The 25,507-nt window shown below is 37.8% G+C and overlaps 1 protein-coding gene across 1 annotated transcript in view; it reads right to left on the bottom strand.

Annotated features, from left to right (window-relative positions):
• Positions 1–764: 764 nt before the first annotated feature.
• OSTF1 (osteoclast stimulating factor 1) overlaps positions 765–25,507 on the bottom strand; it is a 49,261-nt gene continuing 24,518 nt past the window's right edge. Inside the window, exons 3-10 of the mRNA XM_077148444.1 lie at positions 20,154–20,204; positions 17,266–17,329; positions 15,658–15,711; positions 14,133–14,240; positions 11,483–11,532; positions 7,752–7,830; positions 5,200–5,298; positions 765–1,270 (exon numbers count right to left, since the gene is read on the bottom strand). Of these exons, the coding sequence (XP_077004559.1) occupies positions 1,212–1,270; positions 5,200–5,298; positions 7,752–7,830; positions 11,483–11,532; positions 14,133–14,240; positions 15,658–15,711; positions 17,266–17,329; positions 20,154–20,204 (564 nt within the window). The 3' untranslated portion in view covers positions 765–1,211. The remainder of the gene's footprint in view (positions 1,271–5,199; positions 5,299–7,751; positions 7,831–11,482; positions 11,533–14,132; positions 14,241–15,657; positions 15,712–17,265; positions 17,330–20,153; positions 20,205–25,507) is intronic.

Genomic DNA, 25,507 nt, shown 5'->3' with positions numbered 1-25,507 from the left:
AGGAAACTTTTATAGAGTTTAAGAGGCAGTTATCCGTTTCCTGAGCTAACCCACTTCCTTCTTCAGACATTTCCTCCTCTTCACCAATGTGTTTTTTGAAATTACCATCGATACCATCTTGCAAAATACACTTCTGAGCTCAGGGCCTAGACTCTAGGTGAATTCCAATGCCCACGTCATTTTTAATACCGTCTCTGTAGTGGTACAAAGGTAGGACCTCAAGTTAAGGGTCACTGCAGTACTACAGAAGGATCCCTGTAATGCTCATTACAGGGATATGTTGGGATTTTTGTTCTTTTGTCTTTTACAAATGAATTGAAATCATCATAAGGTAGAGAAAACAAGTGTTATCAGAGTGAAAAACAATATGAAAAATTTGAAGTTCTCCTGGCTACTACATATGAAAGACTATGAAATCATCCATGAGAGGAAAGTCAACTTTTTTAACCTTTCAAACTTTAAGCAAATCTTAATGAGCCGCTGGGTTTCTTTACTCTACACACAAACTTGGAGATAAAATTCAAAGTATCGTAGTCATTTTTAAAGCTATTTATTTTATTAAAAATGTATCTTCTCAATGATTATCATTAACTTTAATCAAAGTAGATGTAAGAAATTTGGCTATTGCAATATTCTTGTGCTAATAAATATAAAATATAATTCAAAAAATAAGGTAAAATAAGTCCTTACCTAAATATAAATATAAAAAGGTTTTTTATTTACTAGCAATGAATGACAGCACAAAAACAGACAGAAGGAACAAAGTATCTTAAAATGTTTATTTTTTGTCAGAAGAGCTGACGATTTTCTGTTAAGTTTATTATTATAATAAGCATTTCTCCCTTGAAAATCCATTAAAAATATCTCAATCCTTGAGGTAAAGAATTTTAACTAAAAAAAAAAAACCTGATTTTTTTTTTAAAGGCAAAACATTCTTAAAGTTCTTTTAGCTTGATAAATAGAAATAATCTCTTCTTGTTCTACTCTGGTGAACATAAATGCACTTTATACAGAGAAGTATCCAGTCACTTATTGGCAAAGCAAAGGTGAGAACCATTCACTTATACATTCTACTCAAACACAGTGCAATACTGCCATGTTCATAGATACTTTTTTTTTTTTTTACAGTTACCAACACTCTTCTGGCAAAGACAAGGTTTTTGGAATGGCAAAAGCAACAGAAGTTTAGATCTCAAAGCTCCAGAAGGGACTCAATCGGAATCTTCATCGTCGAGATAGTCCTCAGCATTGCTTAATGTTCGAACTGCATCTAAAAGGAAAAGGGGGAAAAGCAAAACAGAAAAATTACCAAAGCTGCTTGGATTTTCTTTTTCACTTTCAAAGCTCTTGACAATTCGACAAATCATAACCTTCCCTCCGGACCCAGGCATTGTGTACTTTCCCTAAGGATCATTTCTCACATTCGCTTTTCAGCCTAACTGCTGAATTTCTGCAGCAACAGTGGCTGACACACAATTGTCTGTATATTTCTCCAACGTGCAAAAAAGTAAAGTGCATGGTGCTTAAATGCCATTACTTTATCCCCAATAGAAAGCAACCAGCCACATGCACTGTGACCAACATGTAACCTGCCACGAGCCACTCCATTCTGATCAAGTGCTTCCAACCACCTCTCCAGCAGTGACAAGTACACACAGGGCTTCTGCCTGTCCAAGCCTTACCTGAAGGCAAGGTCACTGGGTACATAACTGATGAGGAGGGGAAGAGGAAAAGAAAGAGCATGAAAACAAAGGAGCTTCAGTTTCATTTTGGAAAACACAGTCAAATAAAGTACACTCGGAAGCAACAGAAAGAAGTGAAATGAAAAATAAAAGCTTTTTACATGGAAAGCAATGACCTCCATCCGAATGTCAAATCAACCTCAGGCAGGGTTCAACAGGAAGACATCTAATCTTTAACTGTTCACCTATTTAACTCTCTAATCAATTTCCTATAAGAAAAGTTAATAAAAAAAATAGTAACAATAATTTTAACCTAGGTATAATTTTAGGGGGAAAACTGGAATATAAGTCCAGGCACCCAGCTGCACCTCAATTAATGTATGTTACAGCACCCAGGTCATGCCTCTAAATACCATATCCCCAAGGCTCACTGGAGAAATGATTGATTCCAGGTCCAGGGCAGGAAATGTAAAAGATGGACCTGGAACCTCCTGTCATACCATAAAGCAAGAATCGGCTCAAAGATTACTAGGACCATGTTGAAAGGTTCAGGATCCAACCTAAAGAGGTTTCCACTAGCTAAAGAAGGGCTATCAATCAGGATACTACCTATAACGGAATGGACGAAAATCCACTGAATGTTTCAAATATACCAAAAAGAACCCATTGGTCCTTTATGGAAAATGATAGAGAACCAAGTAATTATTTTGAAAATTCTTAGATAAAGGACAAAAATCAAGCATTTATCCTACCTCTGTTATATCAATTATAACTCTGGGTAGCCAAAGAATTGATGAGAGAAGATTTTTTTTTATAGAATACTCTTGCTAATTACTGGAAAAGAAGTGACAGAATTGGAATGTCACCATTTCACAACCAACAGGGAAATAATAATGGGTCGAGATAATGATCATCAACGAATGGTAACATTACAGGAAAAGTGACAACCAGATATTATATGCCTCTGATAGTACAACATAATATTCTATATGAAGTATTCTTTTTTATACCGAAGATAGATGACTGATAGACAGACAGACAAACCCTGAATCTGGTGACGCCTCTAGATCTAACACCAATGGACAAAAAATACAGATGACAAAGGAATGTGATAACCACCACCACAGGAATGCAATCAGCAAAGTCCAGACTGGGAATTTACAGGCCAACTGACCCATTTTCTTTAATAAACAAATTGCAAGTTTAAAAATAAAGAAGGATGAAGAGAAGGAGAGGAAACACTGATTTAAAGGAAAAGTAAGAGGCACATCTACCAATCACAAACTGACCTTATTTGGACCCTGATTAAAAAAAACTGTAACCAAATAAATGAAGAATAAACGCATATGAGAAAATTGGGAAATTTGGATAATGACAACAACTTGATGACATTAAGGAATTATTAGTAGTTTTTAGACATGGAAATAATACTGTAGTTGATCTTTTCCTTTTCTTTTCTTTCATTACTGGTTTAGAAAAATGGTTAAAGGAAAAGGGAGAAAGTGCAGCTCTCTGGGGTCTGAGAGGGTTTGGCATTTTCCTTTCTTCTCATGACCAAGTTCATAGTATGTACAAGACAGTCATAAGCTGTGCCACGTTAGAAATCTTATTTTTCAGCCACAATTCTCTAAAGGGAGGCCGCATACATGCAGGAAGCCACTGGCAGAGAAAGGATGTTAGGCCAGAGTCCTACTTCCTGACTGACCCAAGGCGGCAAGAAGTAGGAAGAAGCAGACCTTAAGCAAAAGTATCTCTTCCACATAGCTACAAATAGAGCTTCTCGGTCAAAATGGAGCTGATAAGTACTTAGCTGATAAACACTTTCTCACCCACTTAGTAGAACCTATATCCAACTGTGTATGACTAATTATTTTAAAGAAAGACTTGCTCTGAGTGTTCTTGGCTTAAATAATAAGAGACTCCCAAAGTGATTACTGGTTCACGCTACAGCTGAACCAAAGTTAAAAAAAAAAAAAAATTAAAATCTGGAACTAAGATGTACGTGGAACAGATAAAAGGAACAATAGAATCCTGAGAAGGGCTGTGATGGGAATTTGATGATAGGAAGGACGATAATTCTGGGAAGCCCGAAAGAGAGGGAGACTGCCTTTAGAAAGCAAGCGACCAGAGGCTCATTTTATTTTGTTGATTCCACTCATAGGAGTGGAGGAAGGACAGCATAACATTGCTTCTTCTAATAAAACAAGAAAATACACCTGAGGGAGAAATCAATTTTTCAAAGATTTGAAAATTACTGGGAATTCAATTAAAACAATAAAAAACAGAAAAGCAGTCAGGATCCCATTACATAAATTTGAGGACTTGGAAAGCAATAATGCCTCAAGTTAAAATGGAAACCAATGCACTTAGCTCCAATAATGGAAATTTGTTTTCTGAAAAGTTATTTTGGTAATTTTTCATCAACACAGGTCCACATGAGTCAGTCTTAACTTTGGACTATAAAATGATGAGTAGCAATGCAAAAGATCAGCAAAACATGAGTCCTTCATTATACTAATCTATTTTTCCTAGAAAATGATGGCATAAAGTATCAATTACTGGCTTATGCTTCAAAGTGGTCTTAGGGTATCAAACACAAGATAATAGAGTAAGGCTTGAGAAGTGAAAAAACAAAGGGATTTAATATCCCTTCCCACCAAAATTTCTTTTCCTTTTTTATTTCTGCCTCTCTGGGTGTCCCATGGACCAGAGACCAGTGGAGAATGGGGAAGGGAAAAAGGAGAGGTGGACAGGAAGAGAAGAAAAGCAGAGTTTAAGGGACACCCTCCCAGCACATCTTTCAAGAATCACCACGTTAGAATGAATCAAGCAGAGACACGTTCAATAGGTGCATACTGAGGTCTTCCAGTGTAGACCCAAAGATCAAATAAATAGCCAGTCTCAGTAGTAATCATGAATGAAGTCAGTGTGCTTAACCCCCTTTCTTTCAAAACAACCATGCAAACTTTCCTTTTTTTTTTCCAAACTTATTCTCCCACATGGATAGCTATTTTGTGTCTTTAAAAATGAGTTTTAAAAGTCATCCAAGGTACTATGAATGGACACCAAGATGTTTAACAAAATCGAGAATAATTTTGATAAAGTTCATTGATAACCCTCATTTTAGATAAAACCAAAATATAATCATGGTATTGCTGAAAGTGGAACTTTAAAAACATTTTAGAGAGAGAGAACTGCTTAGAGATACATATCTGAAACAAGGAAATGGAGACCAGGGTTCTGGATGAGGGCTGTAATGGAAATCAAGGTGGTTAGAACCTGATCGCAAGGAGCAAAAGAAACAAACAAAAAATAGTGAAAGATCCAGGTCTCTCTTCAAATTTCTGTTTGCTTGAGGGTATCCTATTTTGAAGACTCTGATTTAGACCAAGGATATAAAATCAAAGTTCAGAATCACCTAAAGAGATTATCAAGGAGTTGTGTTCCCCAGTACTAAATTAAGATAAATCTCAGTCATGAAAGCAACAGCGGAGAAAGGAAGATTAAAACCAAATACCTGTTCCTTGTTTCTTTTTGAGGAGAGATGCACACGCAGCGTTAGTAGCCATGTCCAGGGCCAGCTTTTTCTCATTGTTTCTTAGGTCTATTCTCGCACCTTTCCCAACACAAAAGAAGCAAATGAGGCATTTCTGAAAATAAAATAGTCAGCCAATACTCTTCCCACCAGAAATAATCACACCCTTCCAGCATGTCTTTCATGCCAAATAGAGAGCAAATCTGGCCCAGAAGTAAACTTTCTCAAAACAGTAAAAGAGGCCGTAATAATAGATTTAGTCTCTTTCATCAAGGAGCACATGTGTTGCTGCATATGTGAAAATTATGCTTACTTTAAAACAAAGCGTTTCCCTTAGCATCCCTACAGAATTGCACGTGAACTTTCAGTGAATATAACACATTTTGGTAAATTCTAAATCATCAGCTAGACCCCAATGATTACATGAGAATTTGGAGATTACATTCAATATGCCCTCTGCCTCTTCTATTTCTGCTCAACAGGGTCGAGAAAAGACCAGTTGGGATGAACCTGAGGGGAACTGATGAGTTTATGTATATAAGTATATGCTCAGGTGAATTAACAGTCTGACAACCCAATAAAACCTAGGGGCAATTCATCATTCCTGTATTCCAACTTCTACCCACTTTTTACTCGGTCTTTCTGGTGTTAAAAAAACACATAAGAATTAATGAATATGCTCCATCGTAAAGGAGTCAACAATACAAAAGTATGCTGAACCAGAAGTGTAAGTCCCATTTCATCCCCAGCAAACTCCCTTCCTTCCCCCATTTCCTCCCACCTACCCCCAAAGGAAACCATTCTCAGCAAGTTGGTGTGATTTTCTGCATCAATGGATTCATACATGTACGTATGCATAAAATCATACTATATTGTTTTTCTGTAATTTTTTAAAAAGTAATATATAAATGTTTATGAGTATTCCATTTTGTGGCTATTCCAAAATTTATTTAACACCCCTCTGTTGATGGGCACTTAGGCTGGTTCTAATTTTCAATGTCACAAACAAATACTTCAGGGACTTCCTTGAACGACGCTGGTTCATATATATTCTTCTATACTTCTAGAAGTTTCCTAGAAGTGATGCTGAATGTAAGGATATGTGCATTTTTTATTCTGCTAGTTACTGTCACATTGCTTTTCAAGAAGGCTTCACCAATGTATACTTTTTGCCACAGTGTACGAGAGTGCCAATTTCTTTGCAACAACCCCTGTAAAATCTCATTCTCTTAGTGTGCTTTAGGTCAAAGACTACTGAGGGTTAACAGTTCTGGGACTAGTCATATCTCACATTAAATGATATTCTAATGCTCATTTGCATAATTTCTGTCAAGGTGGCACATTTTGAGACAGTGATGCTAGAGAAGAAACCAACCATTTCCTCTGTCCTTCTTGACCAGCATTGTCTAATAGAAGTACAACGTGAGTCACAAATATGAGCCATATATGTAATTTTAAATTTTCTTGTAGCCAAATTTTCAAAATGTAAAACTAATACTTATAATGCATTTTATTTAATCCACTATATAAAAAAATGTCATCACATTAACAGTGATCAATATAAAAATCAATATAAAAATTTCATGTTCTGTTTTTTCAGTAAGCCTTAGTAACCTGCCACGAACTTTGCACTGACATCTCAATTTAGACTAGCCTCATTTCAAGGGCTCAGGAGCACCAGTAGCCAGTGGCCTCCACATTAGATGACACAGCTGTAGGCAGAACTCTTCGGGGGCACAGTAGTGGTTCTCATGGTGTCTGACCTTTTTAGACTTAGCACTTACATCATCAACATACTTAAAATCAAAAACATCTTCTCTGAAAGACCTCATGTTGTTTCTCAGAAACAACAGGAGCCCTAACAACAGTCCATCCAAGGGACTTGTACCCCAGGGGGCTCAAATTTCCTATATTATAGTTACATCCAACTCCAGGGTGTGGTATGGGATCAGGTGCACCCTATGATGCATCTGGCCCTTTTTAAGGGTTAATTCATATCTGTGGGTCAAATGGATGGATGGATGGTCAGACCTTAATGTCACTTGTTCCCTCTGACTTGTATAATGGCAGGGAATATACATACTCTTACTCTCTGTACATCTAGCATTGGCTCAGTTCAAGGCAGGAAAATACAGCCACAGTCATTATTTCTTATCTATAAAGACTTCCTATGAGGACAAGGACCTCAGAACTTTGCCTAGATATCTTTCTCACAGAGGATCTCTCCCATACACACACCACCTCCTTCTACAGTCCTTTAATCATGCAGAAATGCACAGTAAGTTCTTACTAAAAAAAAAAAAAAAGAAGCAACATATTTATTTTTAAAGCTTACCAAGGTTATAACTGATAACCAAATAACTCCAATAACCTCATCTTCTCATATCAACTGTGTGATACAAAGTAGAGGTTAAAATTTCAGTTTTAACATACGGGGGCCTGTTATTCTTCCTACTATTTCAAGTGAAATAATTCGATGTAGATTAGTTTTCAGGCTAAGCAAAAGACCAGATAAACTCAAGCACAAATTTTACCTTTTGCCAGAAGCAACTGGACAATATCTGCATAGCCCTTCCACGCAGCAGCATGTAAAGCTGTGTCTCCCAACTTGTTCTAGAAGAAAAAAAGAGAAAGTAGCATTTAAAAAATAGTGGGTAGACTGAAAACACACATTTATTCAGACTTAACCTAATTAAACTTAGAATGAGAATAAATATATAAAGTCATATAAAATTCCAAAGAAAGAGTCAAGAGATGAAACATTTTTGGAAGATGGAAGGACACAGAGGTGTAGAAGCTAACTCAGCAAAGCATAAACTGAAAAGTGGAGGCTAGCAGAGGGCGACACCAGAAAGAACCAAACAGATTTGCCTCTATGGAAACCCAGCAAGAATTAGGAACTGGGGATTCCTGCAAACACTGGGGCAGGAATGTGGTATGAAGGCTGCGGTAGATTAAATGATGTGCCTTAGAAAAAGTCATGTTCTAAATCTTAATCCATTCTTGTGGATGTGAACCCATTATAAATAGGACCTTTGGAAGATGTTATTTTTAATTGAGGTATGGCCCAACTGAATCACATTACTGGAGGATTTATGAAGAAAAAGCCAGATGGAGGACCAGAAGGTGGAAGGCCACAGAACGCAGAAGAGAAAAAGAGAAGCTGCCACCTTCTGCATTGCCATATGATGGAAAAGCCAGGGACTCGAGAATGGCTGGCAACCAGCCCCAGAAGGCCAGTCTCCAGGGAGAAAGCACCATGACACTGACATACCAGATTTGGACTTCTTGCCTCTGATATCATGAGCCAAAAAATTCTTGTTGTTTAAACCAACCCATTTCATGGGATTTGTGATTGCAGCTGGGAAACTTTAACAAGGGTGAAGCAGAGGTACTAGTTGAAAATGTTTATAAGAAGTAACTGGAATTCCAGCACCCCATAACATCTTCCTCTACCCTTGCTGTCAGATGGCCCAGTAAAGATGGTTGTGGTAGTTAGATTCAGTTGTCAACTTGGCCAGGTGAAAGCACCTAGTTCTGTTGCTGTGGACATGAGCCAATGGTAGGTGAATCTCATCTGTTGCTAATTACATCTGCAGTCGGCTAGGAGGCGTGTCTGCTGCAATGAGTGACGTTTAACTTAATTGGCTTGTGCTTAAATGAGAGAACGCAATGTAGCACAGCCTAGCAGCTTGGCATTCCTCATCTCAGCACTTGCAGCTCAGCCCGGGCCCTTGGAGATAGAGAAAGAAATCACCCAGGGGAAAGTTTTGGAACCCAGGGGCCTGGAGAGAAGACCAGCAGAGACCATCCTGTGCCTTCCACGTAAGAAAGAACCTCAGTGGAAAGTTAGCTGCCTTTCCTCTGAAGAACCAACAAAATAAATCCCCTTTTATTAAAAGCCAATCCGTCTCTGGTGTGTTGCATTCCAGCAGCTAGCAAACTAGAACAATGGTATAGAATTACCTGTCAAGAAATTAATCAGATAGGTTCCAAGCTCATAGACATTTAGTATAAGAGAATGTAGCAATAAGGTATGGAACTAAAAACAGGGGTTTGGGTAAAAACCTACAAACTGAACAGTAAAACTCCTCTCACAGCTGCCTCACCAGGTAGGGTGGTAAGCAGGACCTCACCACTTCAAGGAGCTTTGGATAGCCAAAGATACCAGGTATTTAAGGAAAGCCTCCAATATTTGAGCAAAGACCAGGACAAACAAAACAATTGGATCTCAGAAGAAAAGGCAAAGAACAACGAACAGAAGAAAATTTGTTTTAAAAAACATAATATAGCAAAGAGCTACAAGATGATATTCCATCATTAAATAAGAAAAAGATGCTAGTTAAAAGGAACAATCAGAGTAAAAGAAAGCGCTTGTGATGGACAGAATTCTAAGATGACCCTTGAGATTCCTGCTCCTTGCTATTCATGGCCTGCATGATTGCCTCACCCCTTGTGTAAGGGTGGAACTAGTGACTAAAAACAGGATATCATCCCCATGAGTAAAATTTCTAATCAGTTGATTTTGAGTTCATCTAAAGGGAGATAATCCTGGGTAGACCTGACCTACCAGAAAATCTACTAGAGAAAGGAGGTGAAGCATCATACTGATGAGCTCCTACTAGCCCTAAAGAAGAAAGCAAACAGCCATGTTCTAAACTATCTTTGGAGTGGGTCGACCTCCAGAAGCTGAGGGCCTCAGTCCTGCAGGCACAAGAAACTGAATTCCACCAACAACCGCAATGAGCTCGGGAGTGAACCTAAATCCCAGATGAGAACGAGTCCTGGCCAGCGCCGTGATTGCAACCTCTGAGACTTTAAGCAGATAATCCAGCTATATCATGCCTGGAATTCTCACCAACAGAAAGGGCGAGTTTGTGAAAATTTGTTATGCAGCAATAGCAAACTAATACAGAGCTCCTGGGAATTTAAAAAGATAGCCAAAACAAAACATAAAGATAAAGGTGAGAAAATTTCTGAGAAGAACTAAAATAATTGGAGGTTCAATCCAAGAGTTCTAACTTCCTACTAATAGACATTCCAGAAACTAAAAGCAAAGAAAATGGTAATATTTCCTATAAAATTTTCTAAAAAACAGCAATTAAAAAAAAAAAAAAGCCCATGGTGATCTTCCAGGCTGAAAGAGTTCACCATAATCATTGGGAGAAGACCTACACTAAGGCACCCTGTTGTGAAATTTTAAGATAACAAGGATAAAGCGAAGACCCTGAGAAAGAAAAAGCAAATCATATATAAAAGAATAGGGATCAAAATGGCATCAAACTTCTCAAAACTAACCCTGGAAACTGGAACACCATGGAGCCATGCTTTCAAAATTCTGAGGGAAATGCTTTTCAACCTAGAATTCTGATCAGACAAATAATCAATCCCATGCCCTGCTTTCTCAGGAACCTACTAGAAAATGTGCTCTAACAAAACAAAGGAGTAAATCAAAAGGAAGATATGGGATCCAAAGAGGAACTCCAACACAGAAGAGAGGGAAAGGGGATTCCAAGGAAGACAGCAAAGGGCAGTAGACAGTAACTCGTGCAGACAGGAGGGAGAGGATGGACAGCTCCAAGAAGTAAAATTCCAGTATCAAAGAAGAAAGTAATTGACTATTAGATACATTTTGGAAAGATACATTAAGAGCGTATAAATAGCACAGGAAATCTTAACAGAGTCACAAGAAAACCTAAGTAAAAGTCAATAATTAAGTACAGAAACAAAAAAAAGTTATATAAGGAAGGAATATAATAGATTGCTTGGTTTAGCACTGAATAAAATTTAAACAGCCATAATAATGTAAATACTATATAGTAATATGACCAAAAACTGATACAACTATATAAGGGGGATCAGAGGAGGAAAAGCTGATGCTGGAATAATGATGGCTGTGGTACTTGACAAACTTCAATCTTCACCAGTCAAATAGGAAGCCGAAAATATATCTGAAGTTGATGAATTATGAGACAGCTCCATAAGCATGTTACTGAGTAACATGGAGGTAAGTTACAAGAAGAAATAGCTAAAAGTTATAGGATGTGAGGAGGGCTGGGGTAGACCATGTGAGCTTTGGATAATCTCAATTTTAATACAATACTAATTTTTAAACTAAATGCTCTTGGTATTTTTATTAAAAATTTTATTTTAAAAATGCAAAAAGTTCATTTCAAAACAATAAAAATTTTCCATGCCCGTTGCTACCCTATACTAAAGAGAACAAGACAGTTGTATTAAATGATTTCAGTGTTAGCAATCTCACCTGTTGGTTCAGCTCAATATTCGGCTGAGTAAATAGCATTTCCACTATATCTGAAATTCAAATAGAAAAGACATTTTTTAAGAATTAAAAGTAAAAGCCTGCAAGAAGGCATGAAGTCATGAGGCATGCAATGAGGTGAATGAACCCTGAGAACAGTGTGCTGAATGAAATAAGCCAGAAACGAAAAGACAAATCGTTTCACCTCACCAATACGGACTCACTATAAAGAGCAAACTCAGAGAACTGAATTTGATTATCAGGTTATCAGGTGGGGGGCCTGTTGTAAAGGTGCCTAGATTGTAAGCTCTTACAGCAGTCACATATATTTCTGAGTTGGAATGGTTATTTCTAAATTCTGAGATGCTGAACTCTTTGTGTATAACCTGGTAGTTCCCTGGAACTCCGAGTAATTGTGTGACACCTGAGACTCAGAACTCTGCAGCTATGACAGTCAGCATTACCCCATACGCCAACTTTTAAAAACAATGAAAAAGAGATCAGACTTCAATTAGAGATATGAATGAAGCTGATCCAGACAGGACTAAAGTAAATCAGATTAAAGGGTAAAGGATGATACTGACTATATTTTAAAACGTCAACTTCTGCGTGAGACCAAAGGAAGAGATGTTTATTTGCTGCAAAATTGATATTTCCTGTAACACACTATCTAATTTAACTTGTATGGTCAGCTTACTTAAACACCATAATTACATGGAACCTTGAAGAGGGAGTGAGACCTTGTTGGCTTGGACAGCTGGTGGGATGCCCTGATACATCCCAGAGTAAATTGGGCAGAAGATTATGAAGTATTTGCAAAGTCTCCTGGAGGCACTGGGGGAAAACGTGGAAATATTAAACTTTCTCACTTGGGAAAGATCTGATATTCTCGCAAGCATAGGGGACTGCCAATTTGATGAGCCAGGCCCTTGATCTTGGGGCTTGCCCTTACGAAACTTATTCCTACAAAGGAGAAGCTAAGCATACTTATAGTTATGCCTAAGAGTCATCCCCAGAGAACCTCTTTTGCTGCTCAGATGTGGCTTCTCTCACTAAGCCAACTCCATAGGTGAACTCACTGGCCTCCCCACTACATGAGACATGACTCCCAGGGGTGTAAATCTCCCTGGCAATGTGGGACCTGACTCCAGGGGATGAGCCTGGCCCTCTGGCATCATGGGAGTGAGAAAGCCTTTTTAACCAAAAGTGGGAAGAGAAATGAAACAAAATAAAATTTCAGTGACTGAGAGATTTCAAATACAGTTAAGAGGTTCAAATAAAGTTGAGCGGTCATTCTGGAGGTTATCCTTAAGTATTATATAGATATTCCCTTTCAGTTTTTGGTGTATTAGAGTAGCCAGAGGGAAATAACTGAAACTGCTGAAATGTAATCCAATTGCCTTGAATCTTAAAGATGATTGAATAACTATAGCGCTTTTAAGGTGTGACCATGTGATTGTGAAAAACTTGTGATTGACACTCCCTTTATGCAGTGTATGGACAGATGAATAAGAAAAAAAAGACAAAGAATAAATAAATAATAGGGGGTGAGGAGGTATGGGGTGTCTTAGGTGTTCTTTTTTACTTTTCTTTTTATTCTTATTTTTATTTTTTTGGAGTAATGAAAATGTTCAAAAATTGACTGTGATGACAAGTACACAGCTATATGATGATACTGTGAACCACTGATTGTATAATCTGGATGATTATCTGGTGTGTGAATATATACTATATCACAATAAAATTGCATTTTTTTTAAGTAAAAGCCTAACAAAATTAGGTATAATAATTTTAAAACACTGGATTCTAAGCAGAACTTCAACTTCAATCACTGAGAGAAAATTCTTGTCACAAATTTTTCAAAAAATATGTAAGCAGAAAAACTTAAGGAACTAAAAAGTAGAATTATTTAGGGAAAAGGTTTTTTTCCTCCCCAAACACTCTTGGCATCTGCATTACCATATGACATCTATTTTAGAAATATGTTTGCATTCATTTTGATATTTAGTATTCATACAACTAACTTGTATCATTAGCTAAAATAAGACAGGCTTCTTTTGGGAAATAGTCATAAAATATTCCTTTGGTTGTGCTATTTAATTTGTTGGGTTCTTTGATCTGAGTTGTTGGGTTTTGTGTGTGAGAGTGTATATGTGGTAGGGCGAGGCTGATACAGCATGTAGAAATTCACTTTGTCATTATTATTGGCTATAACAGTCAGTATCAACTTAAGCAAACGGACCCAACCAGACTGCCTTTCTCATCAATCTAATCATTTGCCCTAAGCTTTAAAAGGAAATGATAAAACCTTATCTTGGAAGAAGCTAACCAGAAAAGCCAATTCTGCCCCTTTCTTCTGCAAGATTAGATACTGGTTTTGTTTTTATATTGCTACTGTCTTCCTGTCACTTTTCTAAGAAAGGAGAGGAAGTTTGCACTCTTTCAGCTGGGGTAGATCTGTCCGTGCAATGGCTGGGGGGGCCACAGGCAACCCGTTGTTCCACAGACCTGGCAAGAACAAAGCTTTGCGCTGATGTCCTAAAGGATTTGAAAGAAATAACGAACTTTTTTTCCTTTTAGTAAAGCTGGCTCCCCTGGGTGAAACACATTTTCAGCAGCACAGACATTTATGATAACAAACAAAATTTAATACCTTTGTGACCCCCGTGACAAGCCCAGTACAGGGCAGTACTTCCAGCTTTGTCTAAGCCATTAACGCCAACTCGGTTGTCCAAACACTCTCTCAACCAGCTCAAGTTGCCTGTAAGAATTTTACATTTTTAAAAACACAAGGAAAGGTTTTTCAGTTTTGTTTTGCTTTTAAATCAATTTCATCCTGCATAAATTTCCATTTGCAACGGATTAATCAGCAAGTCTTAAATTAAAGCCTTCCCGCTAATGCATTCATTATAGTACCCTTTGACTTCAGTTTATTAATGGAAACCATTAACATCAATTTTTAATGGTAGGTTAATGGAAAGAGTGGCCTAAAAGGTTCTACTTAAAGTATTTCTGCTCTGTTTAAAAAAGAAATTATTTTTTCTTTGTGAAATTATGGAACTTGGGGGGAAAAATCAAACCTAAGAACAAGCAGTCACTATTTATATTCATATTTAAAACGCATTTTCAGTTCTTACTAGGAAAAAAAAAACATTAAACAACCCACTTAAAGTTGCTGTTCTTATATGTTAAAGTATAACTATTAATTTAAAACTCTCAGGCTAATACCCTAAGTATCTTAATTTTACAAAGAATCTGCAAAATATAAGTTTAGTACTTCTTATACCATAATTCTAAACCTTTTGCATATTCAGATTTAAAAAGATTTAAATTATAAAAAAAAAACAGACCTCACTGAGACTGTACCACACTTCCCCATTATCTAGATCAGGGCTTTCCAGCAGGGTTACTACTGACATTTGGGGTCAGGTAATTCTTTATTGTGGGGGCCTATTTTGTGCATTGAAAGTTGTTTAGTGACATCCCTGGCCTCTATCCAAAAGATGCCAGTAGCAATTCCCCAGTCATGAGTATCTCCAGATATTATCAAGTATCCCTGAGGTCTGAGCAGAAGGAATCACCCACAGTTGAGAACCAGTAACCTACAGAATAAACTCCAAGGTACAAGGCCCATCCATCATCAAGTGGCCATGGCTACTACTCAGGCTCATCCAAGATCTCTCTCCTTCCTCCCCACCCCCCAAGGACACACCTGCACTACATCAACACTCTCCTAAGTGCTGCACCACGAGAAAGCCTCCACTTCCTGCCCTATAGTTAATTACTCTGGCCTCCATGGCCTGTTTAACTTAGACACATTTCAAAGGTTGCCCCATCACACCAAACTAATGATCTCCTACATGTATCTCTGCCCTGCCCAGATTCTGAGCTCTGGAAGTCACAGACCATGTGAAAGTAATTGCCTCTAAAGACACTCAGAAGTGTCTGTTGACTGACATTTTAAAGTAAAATCCCACATTATCTCTCTATGGTCACAGATGTCATAACAGGGATTGTTTCTAGGGGAGAAAGGGATTAACTGGGATGACAGACATGCACTAGATCTCGTCTGGCATGCGGGTTACCTGGGTGTATATACCTGCCCAAACTCATCCAACTATATACTTAGATTCTGTGCATGTTGCTGCACTGTATAGCTCAAAAAGAAACACACCTACCTCTTTTGGCAGCTTCATGCAATGGGTTGTCAATGGATTCTGCCTGCTCAGCCACTAGATTGAAGAGAAAAAGTACAAACCCCATGTTGAGGATGCCAACCACTGGTTCCCCGAAGCTGCTCACTCAACAGGGTCATCATGTTTGGGGAGTGTCAGTACCTTCAATCAAACAGTCCCTTACTTTTATTTGTTTAAAACACAGCAGGAAATTGGATTGATATTTCCTGTTTTAAAAAAAGCTTTATTGTGTGTTACATGAAACCAAGCCAAGCAATAAGGCAATTAATTGGAAGGATAAACAAATAATAACAAACAGAGCCATGACCTGCACATCAGTTTACTCAAGTACTTAAAAAATAAAACTTAGTCACAAAAAATATAAAAGAAACATTTGGTATTCCTTTTCACATTCTGTAAAACATCCTACTTTTAATACAGCTGAAAATAATCGTTTCCCTTATGTGTGTGTGCACAAAGGGGAGGGGGGAGTAGGAGGGAAGGATATTTTGCGTCCTATACTCAGAAAGGACAGTCAGTACACCTCCCTCCCTCTAAAGCCGGTATATTCACTGTTATCCCAAATCAACAGGAGTAAACAAAGACTGTAGATCAAATGCTACTTCAGTCCGCTCCCTCCCACCATTAAGGAGTTGTTATGGACACTCCCTTGGTTACAGAGAATCCAAAACAGTAGATGCAGTTCTCCACTGGAAATAAAGGGCACAGTAAAGGTGTATTTGGGATTTCAAAGGTTTAAAGGAGTGTAGAAATGTTTAAAGTCTTTTTTTGGCCAAGAACAGGACTGTTCTTAGACCAGGGCAAACTACAGTCTTCCTTGAAATTTGGGCAAACTCGGGTCTTCCTTGAAATTTTCAAAGCCCCCTGTGCAAATTTGGGTCTGGTGTCTGATACCAGCCCTATTGGTCTAAGGACTTATCTAATGCTAAAACTGAAAAGAAACTTAACAAGTGATCTAAATCCAACCCTCTTATTATACAGAGAGGGAAACTGAGTCCCAGCGATAGTGATTAAGTACCCTAACTAAGGTTCATACTGTTAAAAAGCAGCAAAAATAAGATTAAAATCCAGGTCAGCTATTTACTAATCCTGTGCTCATTTCAGTTCATTTGCCAGTTTCTTTATAAGTATTTTGTCTGTTTTACTCCTCTACCAACTAGAAGCGGCTTCAGGGCAGAGGCTAAGCTCCCTGCAAACTGCTATTATAAGCATCCAGTGAACATCACTGCCCCGAACATGAAGTAACAAGACTGAGTTACTGCATCAAAAAGAAAGGGCTAAGAAACAATCTTAGGGAAGGAAAAAAAGAAAAAGAATTAGGGCTAAGAGATGAATGAAGCAACCATAAACATTTCCTTAGAATCCATGGGTTTCTTTCAACATTGCTATGATGCATTTTCAGAAGCCTGGGAGTCAGGCTCAAGTACATCTGGTGTCTGTGACTATTTTATTAACAGGAAGCTCAGGGAGGAGAAAGCGCCGTGGGCTAGCAGCTGGTTTCCCAACCACACCAGCAGAAAAGCCGTGGAAGCCAGCTATTTCAGAGTGAATGAGGTATTGCTAGAATAGGGTTACCACAGCGATGCTTACCATAGTTGCTCGGAATTAGTCCAGTCCTGCCTTTGGAAGTGCCTTTCCACCAATTAGAATCAGTCTGGTGAAAGAAGGGTTAAATTACAAAGTACCAAATGCAGCTTCTATTCAAATCACTTCAAAAACCATTTGGCTCAAAGAGTGTCCCCTGTTCTGCAAAATGTCCACTGCCCGGTCCACGCCTCTCACATCCTGGCCATGGTTTGCCATTCCCCTTATCAATTACAAGTGCCTACACATCTGCCTGCTGCTTTCAAACATGCTTTGTCACAGAACCTCAACAAGCAAACAAATCAAACAGATTTAATACGGAAGGTAAAAAATTACATTTAGACAATGTAAATAACAGGATTTACTTGTCCAGAGTCCTAGAAATTCTCTGCTTTTGGAAGATATCTTTATATCACCTTCATTTTTTAAAAAACTTTTTATAATAGAAAGATTCAAATCTACAAAAGTAGAGAGAATAGTATCAGGAAACCACATACACCCATTTCCTACTCGCATGAACCATTTACTCATGGCCGATCTTGTTTCATATGTATCCCTACCCACGGGCTTCACTCCCCTCCTAGTTTATTTTTAAATAAATTCTAGATATATTATTTCATCTGTAAACATTTCCTTTTATATCTCTGAAAGATGACATAATTGTGATTATGACACCTTAATTTTTTTTCAATAACAATTCTTCAATATCATCAAGAATATAGGTCTGTCAAATTGTCATAACTACCCAATAATTTGGGATCCAAATAAAGGACAGACATTGTGACCGACTGCCTTGCCTACATCTCTTTTAATCTATAGGTTCACCTCCATCACCTTTTCACTCTTGCAATATATAGATCGAAAAACCCAGGTTGTTTGTCCTGTAGAGTTTCTGACAGTCTGAATTTTGTTCATTGCACCCCTGTGTTCCTATCAGATATATTCCTCTGTGTCCTCTACTGCCTGTACATTAGTACTTAGTTCTACAACACTCTAAATTAATGTTAGATTTAGGTTCTTTTTTTGCCAAGACTATTTTATAGATAATATTGGGTTTTTCCATCAGGAAACACATAATGTCTGACAGTCTCTTTCAACAACGTTTGCAGCCATTGATGATCACCAGTTAGACCCATTATTTCACAGGGGTTGCAAAAATAGAGACATTCTAATTCTATTGTTCTTTCTTAATTTAAATACCTGGGATATCTCTTTAAACTTAGCCTCATCAAATATGCAACTATGTGATGATATTGTGAGTTACTGATTATATATGTAGAATGGAATGATCATAAGTTAACAATGTTTGTGTTTGTTTGTTGTTATATATTTTTTAAAAATTAAAAAATTAATAAAAATAAATAAATAAAGCCAAAAAAAAAAACTTAACTTCATCAACTCTCAGGTTACTGGGTGGTGCAGCCCCTAGAGAAAAGGGAGGGTAAATGCTGATCTTTCCTGGCCAGTTTTCAAGATAAAATGTTTCTCTGGCATTCTCTCAGGGTGACCAGTGAGGTTTATTTGTTTTGGAGTGTCATTAGGAACTTATGGATTCAATTACATCTGTTGCTTTTCAGTCGTTGGGAATTCTTGCCCACTTGATACTCAAATTGGCCCCCCTTTGGTCAGTGGGAGCCTCTTAAGCTACTTCCTAAGACTTTTTTCCATCATGGCCTTTGGCAGCTTTTTGGTCATCTTTGGTAGCTTCCTTGCTTTCTAATGACAAGGTACCTGGACAAGGTACCTGAGCTCATTTGTGCCTTTACTGCACCAGACCTGGTATCAGACATTTCCCAAAGGAGCTCTACAACTTTGGGAATATAAATAATATATTAATATTATATTATTACTGGGTTGCTCTTTTTTTTCCTAGGGCTTTTCAAAGGCGAGAACCAGGAAATATTTTTGTTTTATTTCATTTTAGATAAAATACCTCCTAATACTTCCAATTCAAATGCAGGAGTAGAGGTTTTTTTACTCAATCTCACTGATTTTACATGTGTCTCCTTTCTCCCTCGCTGAAAATCCCAGTTCTTAACACCACTAACCTAATGAGTCATCTGCTTTCAACCACAAGACACATGCAACAATCTCAGAACAGTAACAGCAATACTTCCACAACAACATCATGACTGAAAACAGTTTACGATTTTTAAAAGTGGAAGTCTATTTGTCCTTTATACATATTCTGCTAGAGATGTTTAGTCAAATTACTGAGTGTTAAAGTCACTTGAACTAGTTCCTCTCCGTGTGTTAAATGCCCCTTAACAGGATACAATTAGGTTCATTAGAGTCATTCTACTTTTAATTTTTAGAGTTTACCTTTTTTACAATTAAATTGAGTTTTATGACTCTGAAGTCAAGTCTCCAAAATTAAGTATATTTTTAAAAGTCTATCTTCTGTCTATGTTTACCCTATTTTATTTTCCCCACATAGAGGGAACTGTTTTTTAAAGTTTGTTTTACAGTTTAACTTAAATTTACTTTATATTCATGCAAATAGGTATATGTATATTCATATCATATCACTCTTTCTTAAATAAGTGGGAACATGCTAGTTCTACTTTTCCCCACCTTTTTTTAAATTTACTTGGAATATACTGGAGAGTACTCCATAGTAGAGATATTCCCCCATATATTTTATAACTGCATAATATTCCATTTGTGGATATACCAGTTTATTTAACTATTTCTTATGTGTGGACACAAAAGCTACTTCTAATCTTATGCTATTATAAATTGTGCTGAAATGAACAGATTTTTGCATTTATAATTCTATGTAATTGCCAGTACAGATAGACATTTAAATAATAAACATTATGGCTATTTAAAATAATCTTATTTTGTACATCTTTACTTCATATGTGATATTATACAATGTTATCTGGGCTTACCATGTCAGTAATGTAGATAATATCACCTTCCTCAAAATACAATTCATCTGGCTAAAAGAAAAAAGAAAAAAGCTTAACTCCACGTATTTTTTCATGAAGTATAATATAATTATTATGATAATTATATAGATTCCAAAACCTAAGCATCCTTGTAAACAATATAGTTTTAATATATTTAAATCTTGTATACATGCATACTTGTAAAGAAAACCAGATATTTCCCATGATGAACTTCAGAGAATTACACATAACAAATTAGGATCCTCACCCCGATACAAACATCTTATACTCAGTAAAAGCAAGGCAATAAGAATAAAAATAATCATCATAAAGTAATAAAATATTTTATTTTTATATCAATATATTAGCAGACTGTCTTCTTGGAGAAATTTCCAAATTTAAAAAGGTACTGTTTTATTTTTCAAAAAAAAAAAAAAAAGGATAATTGTCTAGAATTAAAGCCATGAAAAATGGCCAGAAACTTGGATTTCACCTAAATGATGAGGGCTCAAGCCTTAAATATTTTAATATCATCATCTGTGATATCTGCTCATTTGAGAAAGCCACTATTATCTCTTCATTTTCAGAGAGAAAATCTTCAGATGATTAATTTAACCAGTATCAAGGATAAAGAGCTGAAAGATATGAGGCAATAACTCAGTCCAGACATAATCTGTTCCAATGCGCTCTGGCCTGGACCATCCAAATGTCCTATAAACTCTCTGAGCAAAATCAGACATTTTAATTAAATTTTTCCCATCAGTAAATAATAACATCAGCAAGTTTTGAAGAAATAGGGTACTGCTTATTGAGAGTAAATTTCAGATATGGGGAAACATTTATGTTGTCATGTGGAGTGAAGAATGTAGGGCATTCACATGAGATAACATCACAATTATACATGAAATATGCATAGTAAACTTCCCAAATTTTCTATCATGAACATATATTACTTTCATAATTTTGGTGGGGAAAATACTTCTCAAAAAAAGGCACTGGTATCATCTGATTATTGGTATTGTTTAATACAAGTAAAAATTAGTCTAGCGAAATAAATTATTTCATCCATTCATTTTTCTATTTGTTTAGCTCCTCTTAATGGCAGAATAGGGCAACAAAATGCAATTTATTTAGCTTCAACACTGATTTACATTATTATCATATCTATTTCTTCAAATATAAATGAAGACTATGTCAGCTATATCATGCTTGAAGCAACCACAGTACACAAATATTCAGTTGTATAACGCATTCAAATATAAATATTATAAATGATTGACGATACCAAAAAAAAATGTTTCTACAAAAGGCAACTTCCTGGGCGGGCCGCGGTGGCTCAGCGGGCAAAGTGCTTGCCTGCTATGCCGGAGGACCTCGGTTCGATTCCCGGCCCCAGCCCATGTAACAAAAACGGAGAAACAGAATACAATAAAACAAGAAAATGTTTAAAGATGTTTCCCTTTCTTCCTTCCTTCCTTCCTTCTATCCTTCCTTCCTTCTCTCTGTCTTTCCTTAAAAAAAAAAAAAAAAAAAAAAGGCAACTTCCTGAAATATCTGCTGTATTTACACTTTGGTATGCAGTGATCAGACTTTTATGAGAAAGTACCAGACAGCTTAAGAAAAAAAAAATGCATGCACACACACACACACAAACACACACAACCCTGTGATTAGTTTTTGTCATAAAAAGTAAAAAAGCCAAGAACAGTTAAAACTCCTAATTCTTGTCCTTTGTGGTCTGGTAAAGTGCATCATCTGGAAAATGTCACTAAACATGGTCATTTCAATGCTTCTCAGTGCTTGTGTCAATTTTTACATTAATGCCTGCTGTTCAATTAGGTATGACTTGTTTTTCAACTACCTTTACAACAACATGGCAGCTGATTTCACTCAGGTGAAATTTGACTGAAAAAGCTGATTTCTCCCTTTTTTTTCATACTGAGGAACAACAGTGGAATGTTTATTCTCTTTCTAATCAATAGCTACCAAACACACAGTGCTATACCTGTAAAACAGCTTCTTCCAGATAAAAAGGGGTAGCTGTTCTTACCCCAAGAGGCAGTCTAACAAATTCTTTGTACTATTGGTAGCAGTTCAGAAAACAAGGTGCTTTCATGATTTTTAAAACTTAGATAAATTTTAGCTACAATATTCACATTTTCCATTAAGAAACCCTAGTAGGACACCTAATATAAATTGTTCAGTGAGGATCTGCTTTTAAATGCCTGACATAATATTCACGGACCAGAAATGGGAAAATAATGAAACAATCGAATATGCATGTCTCTAGTTCCAGCTTGTTCTCTGGTTCTTAACCACATGCCTCCATTCTTCTCTCCTTGAAAACCCACAAAGGTTTCTTAATAAGCAATTCATTGGTCTCTGGGATATTATGGCGATGAGTACAATCTCCTTAACATGTATTTCCAATCTAACATATTAATTTTCTTGGTTTTTGCAAATATATATATTCTATGAAAAAATTTTAGAAAAACTGTGACATATTTTGAATTGACAGAATTGTCAATTCAGAGGCCCCAAAAATTAATTAGGAAAAAAAAAATCAAATTTTCCACAGAGGTTTCTAATAAACACTGGTGCAGTTCTCATTAAGTGCCAGGCACTGGACTTTACAAATTATGAACTAATTTCATGCTCGCCAACCATCCTATAAGGTGGGAACGATTCCTGTTACCACACTATAGATGAAAACAGCCCTGAACCCAGGCAGGCAGACTCCGGAGTCCCTGCTCCTAGCCACCAAGGGGCGGCCACGCACTTGGAGTGGGCATGCGCACTCATCGCTGGCTCTCGTGACCGAACCAGACTAAAAGCGGTGGCTCGCCGGCAGGCCGGCCCTGTGTGCCCGTGTGGCATCCCCCACCGCACTTAGGGATGGGGTCCGGTATGGAGAGCCCTGCGTCCGAGGAAACGGGGAGCCACCCCCTGCCTGTCACGCACCTGATGCTAAACCATTGGCAGACAACCTGCTTCTGGGCACCTACACCTGTGACGCACAGCTGACCTCACTTGATCGTCACAACAACCCATGAGGCAGAACTGGGCCACAGGTATGATCGCCATTTCTCAACTAGGCTCAGAGAGGTAGAAGAACCTCCCCAAATCACACAGTGAGAGAGTGACGGGCCTGGGCAACTACATTAGCCTTTAGATTCCAATTCTACACAAGGTGCCTTGCATCCAGCCGTGCTCAGCCAACTTTATGTGATCAGAACAAGGTCCCACTGGCTTCCCTGTAGAGAGCAACACACCTCCAGGCATAGAGAGAATGCTGCTCTCTCCCCATCACAGCATCTCTACACTGGTCTGTCCAGTCCAGCCAGGTCTTCGTAAGATGCTGCTACTGGATGGAAAGATAAAAGCCAGACACAGCTGGGTCATTCCAGGACTACCACCTCGCTTCAAGTAAGACAGACGAAAAATGGTTGGCAGGGAGGGCCAGGAGCCACAAGCTGCCAGTATTCTATCTGTTCGGTGGATTACCAAGGCTGAGGATTGCAACCTCTTGACCATGGAACAGTAGCTAAAAACTGGGCCCAGGACGTCCAGAGGATGCTGTATCTCTCAGCAAGGTTCTCTCTGAGTCCAGCTCAGCCCTTTGATCTTTCCTGGTGTCAGTAACATTAAGGTGGCCAGGTCAGTTTAGGATGTATCATGGCAAATCTATCTATCCCTTCAGTTAAGACAGTGACTGGTGATGGGGGTGGGGGCTGGGGGAGGGGGCAGAGAACAAACAAGCCTTCCAATATTGCCCAACAGAAACCCCCATTCAGAAAAGAAATCTAAGACTAATTTAGCTCTCAGAGGATATTCAAGATATTTAACAATTGGTCCAGCATGAACACTAACCAGTCAGTATGGCCAATGGGAGCTGGAGACAGCTTGCTCTGCCAGATGCTACTATAGCTGGATTGTAGATTGACAGAAAGGGGCAGTGTATGGGGGAAGCAGAGTTCAGGGAAGCTACTACTGCCCACCTAATACATATAGGATCAATTAGCACTGCTCAGCAGCCTAGGATCCTTGTGACCAGTAACACTAAAAAAATGCAGTTAAAATTTAAATTAAAAATATCCAAATGAACTAAATGTCTATTTTTTCCTGCATTCAATAATAACTAAGATAAAATAGCAGTGGAGAGAATCCATCCTGGAGGAGAACTGGAAATAAAGTTATCAAGATATCAACCAATCAAAAAATATTTGTTACATATCAATTAATACAGCAATATTACTATATTACTCCTTCTAATAGTAATAATTATTTCTTAATAGTAATAATTTACATAACTAATCTCACTTAATTCTCACTGAAACCCTATGAGATCATTATTAGTTTCAGACACAAAGAAGTTAGGTAACTTCTCCAAGATCACACAGCTGCTGAGAGGCAGAGCTGGTTCTAAAACATACTGTAGGCTTTGAACCCTTGTGCTCATCTCGTTCTTTAGATGACAACTATAGGACTGAAATACCAACTGCAGAAGTTTAAACATGGGAAAGGAATCCTACATCTAGCTGGAGTGGTCAGAGAGTTCTTTATGAAAGAGGAAGTATTTAAGTTGAGTTTAAAGGGGAACAATGCCACAAGTTCTGAAAGGTTGTGAGATGGGTTCTTCAGTGAGAAAACCTAGACTGGATGTTCTAAGAAGGGGAAGGAGCAGAGGACATGGGGTTGGAAAGGAGAGCTGAACTGTGAAAGATTATGTCCTTAGTTCAATAAGGTTTGAAACGGTGATGAGATCAAAGCAACATATTAAGAAAATCAATCTGGCAACAGAATTACAGATAGAATATAGCAGCTGGAGTATGCATGCTGGAGAATCATTCAAGAAACTAGTAAAGGCACAAGGGCGTGAGAAACAAAAGGAGGAGGAGGGCAAGAGAAAGGACCCATCGGATACTGGAGGAAAGAGAAGAAAAAGCCAAGAGTACCCTCAGGCCTCAAAACTGACTAAACGCAGATTCTATTCCAGAGTTAGGAGGCAGTGGAAAACGGACCAGGTTGTGAGCTGATGACCTACCTCTGCTCCCCTACTCCAGCCCTCCCCAGGGGTCACATAGCCTAGGAAACAGTTGATAAGGACAATCGGAGGAATGAAATGATAGTCCTGCCTGTGAACAGGGGACAATGTCAATGACTTCCAGGTCTCACACTTCCCTTTCAATTCCCAACCTCACTAACACAGAAGAAATGTCATTGGAACCTCTTGGTGGGAAGAATAAAAATAATGAGAAGCTCATCCCAGCCAACTAACCCTTCTTGTGTCAGAAACATTTGGAATATGAAGTCTTGGGAAAACTCAACGGAATACCATACACACCATATTAGCT

Source organism: Tamandua tetradactyla, chromosome 2 (assembly GCF_023851605.1).
Source record: "Tamandua tetradactyla isolate mTamTet1 chromosome 2, mTamTet1.pri, whole genome shotgun sequence".
Classification (NCBI taxonomy): Eukaryota; Metazoa; Chordata; class Mammalia; order Pilosa; family Myrmecophagidae; genus Tamandua; species Tamandua tetradactyla.
Note: the sequence above shows the minus strand (reverse complement) of the source record. Positions and strands in the feature narration are given on the sequence as shown.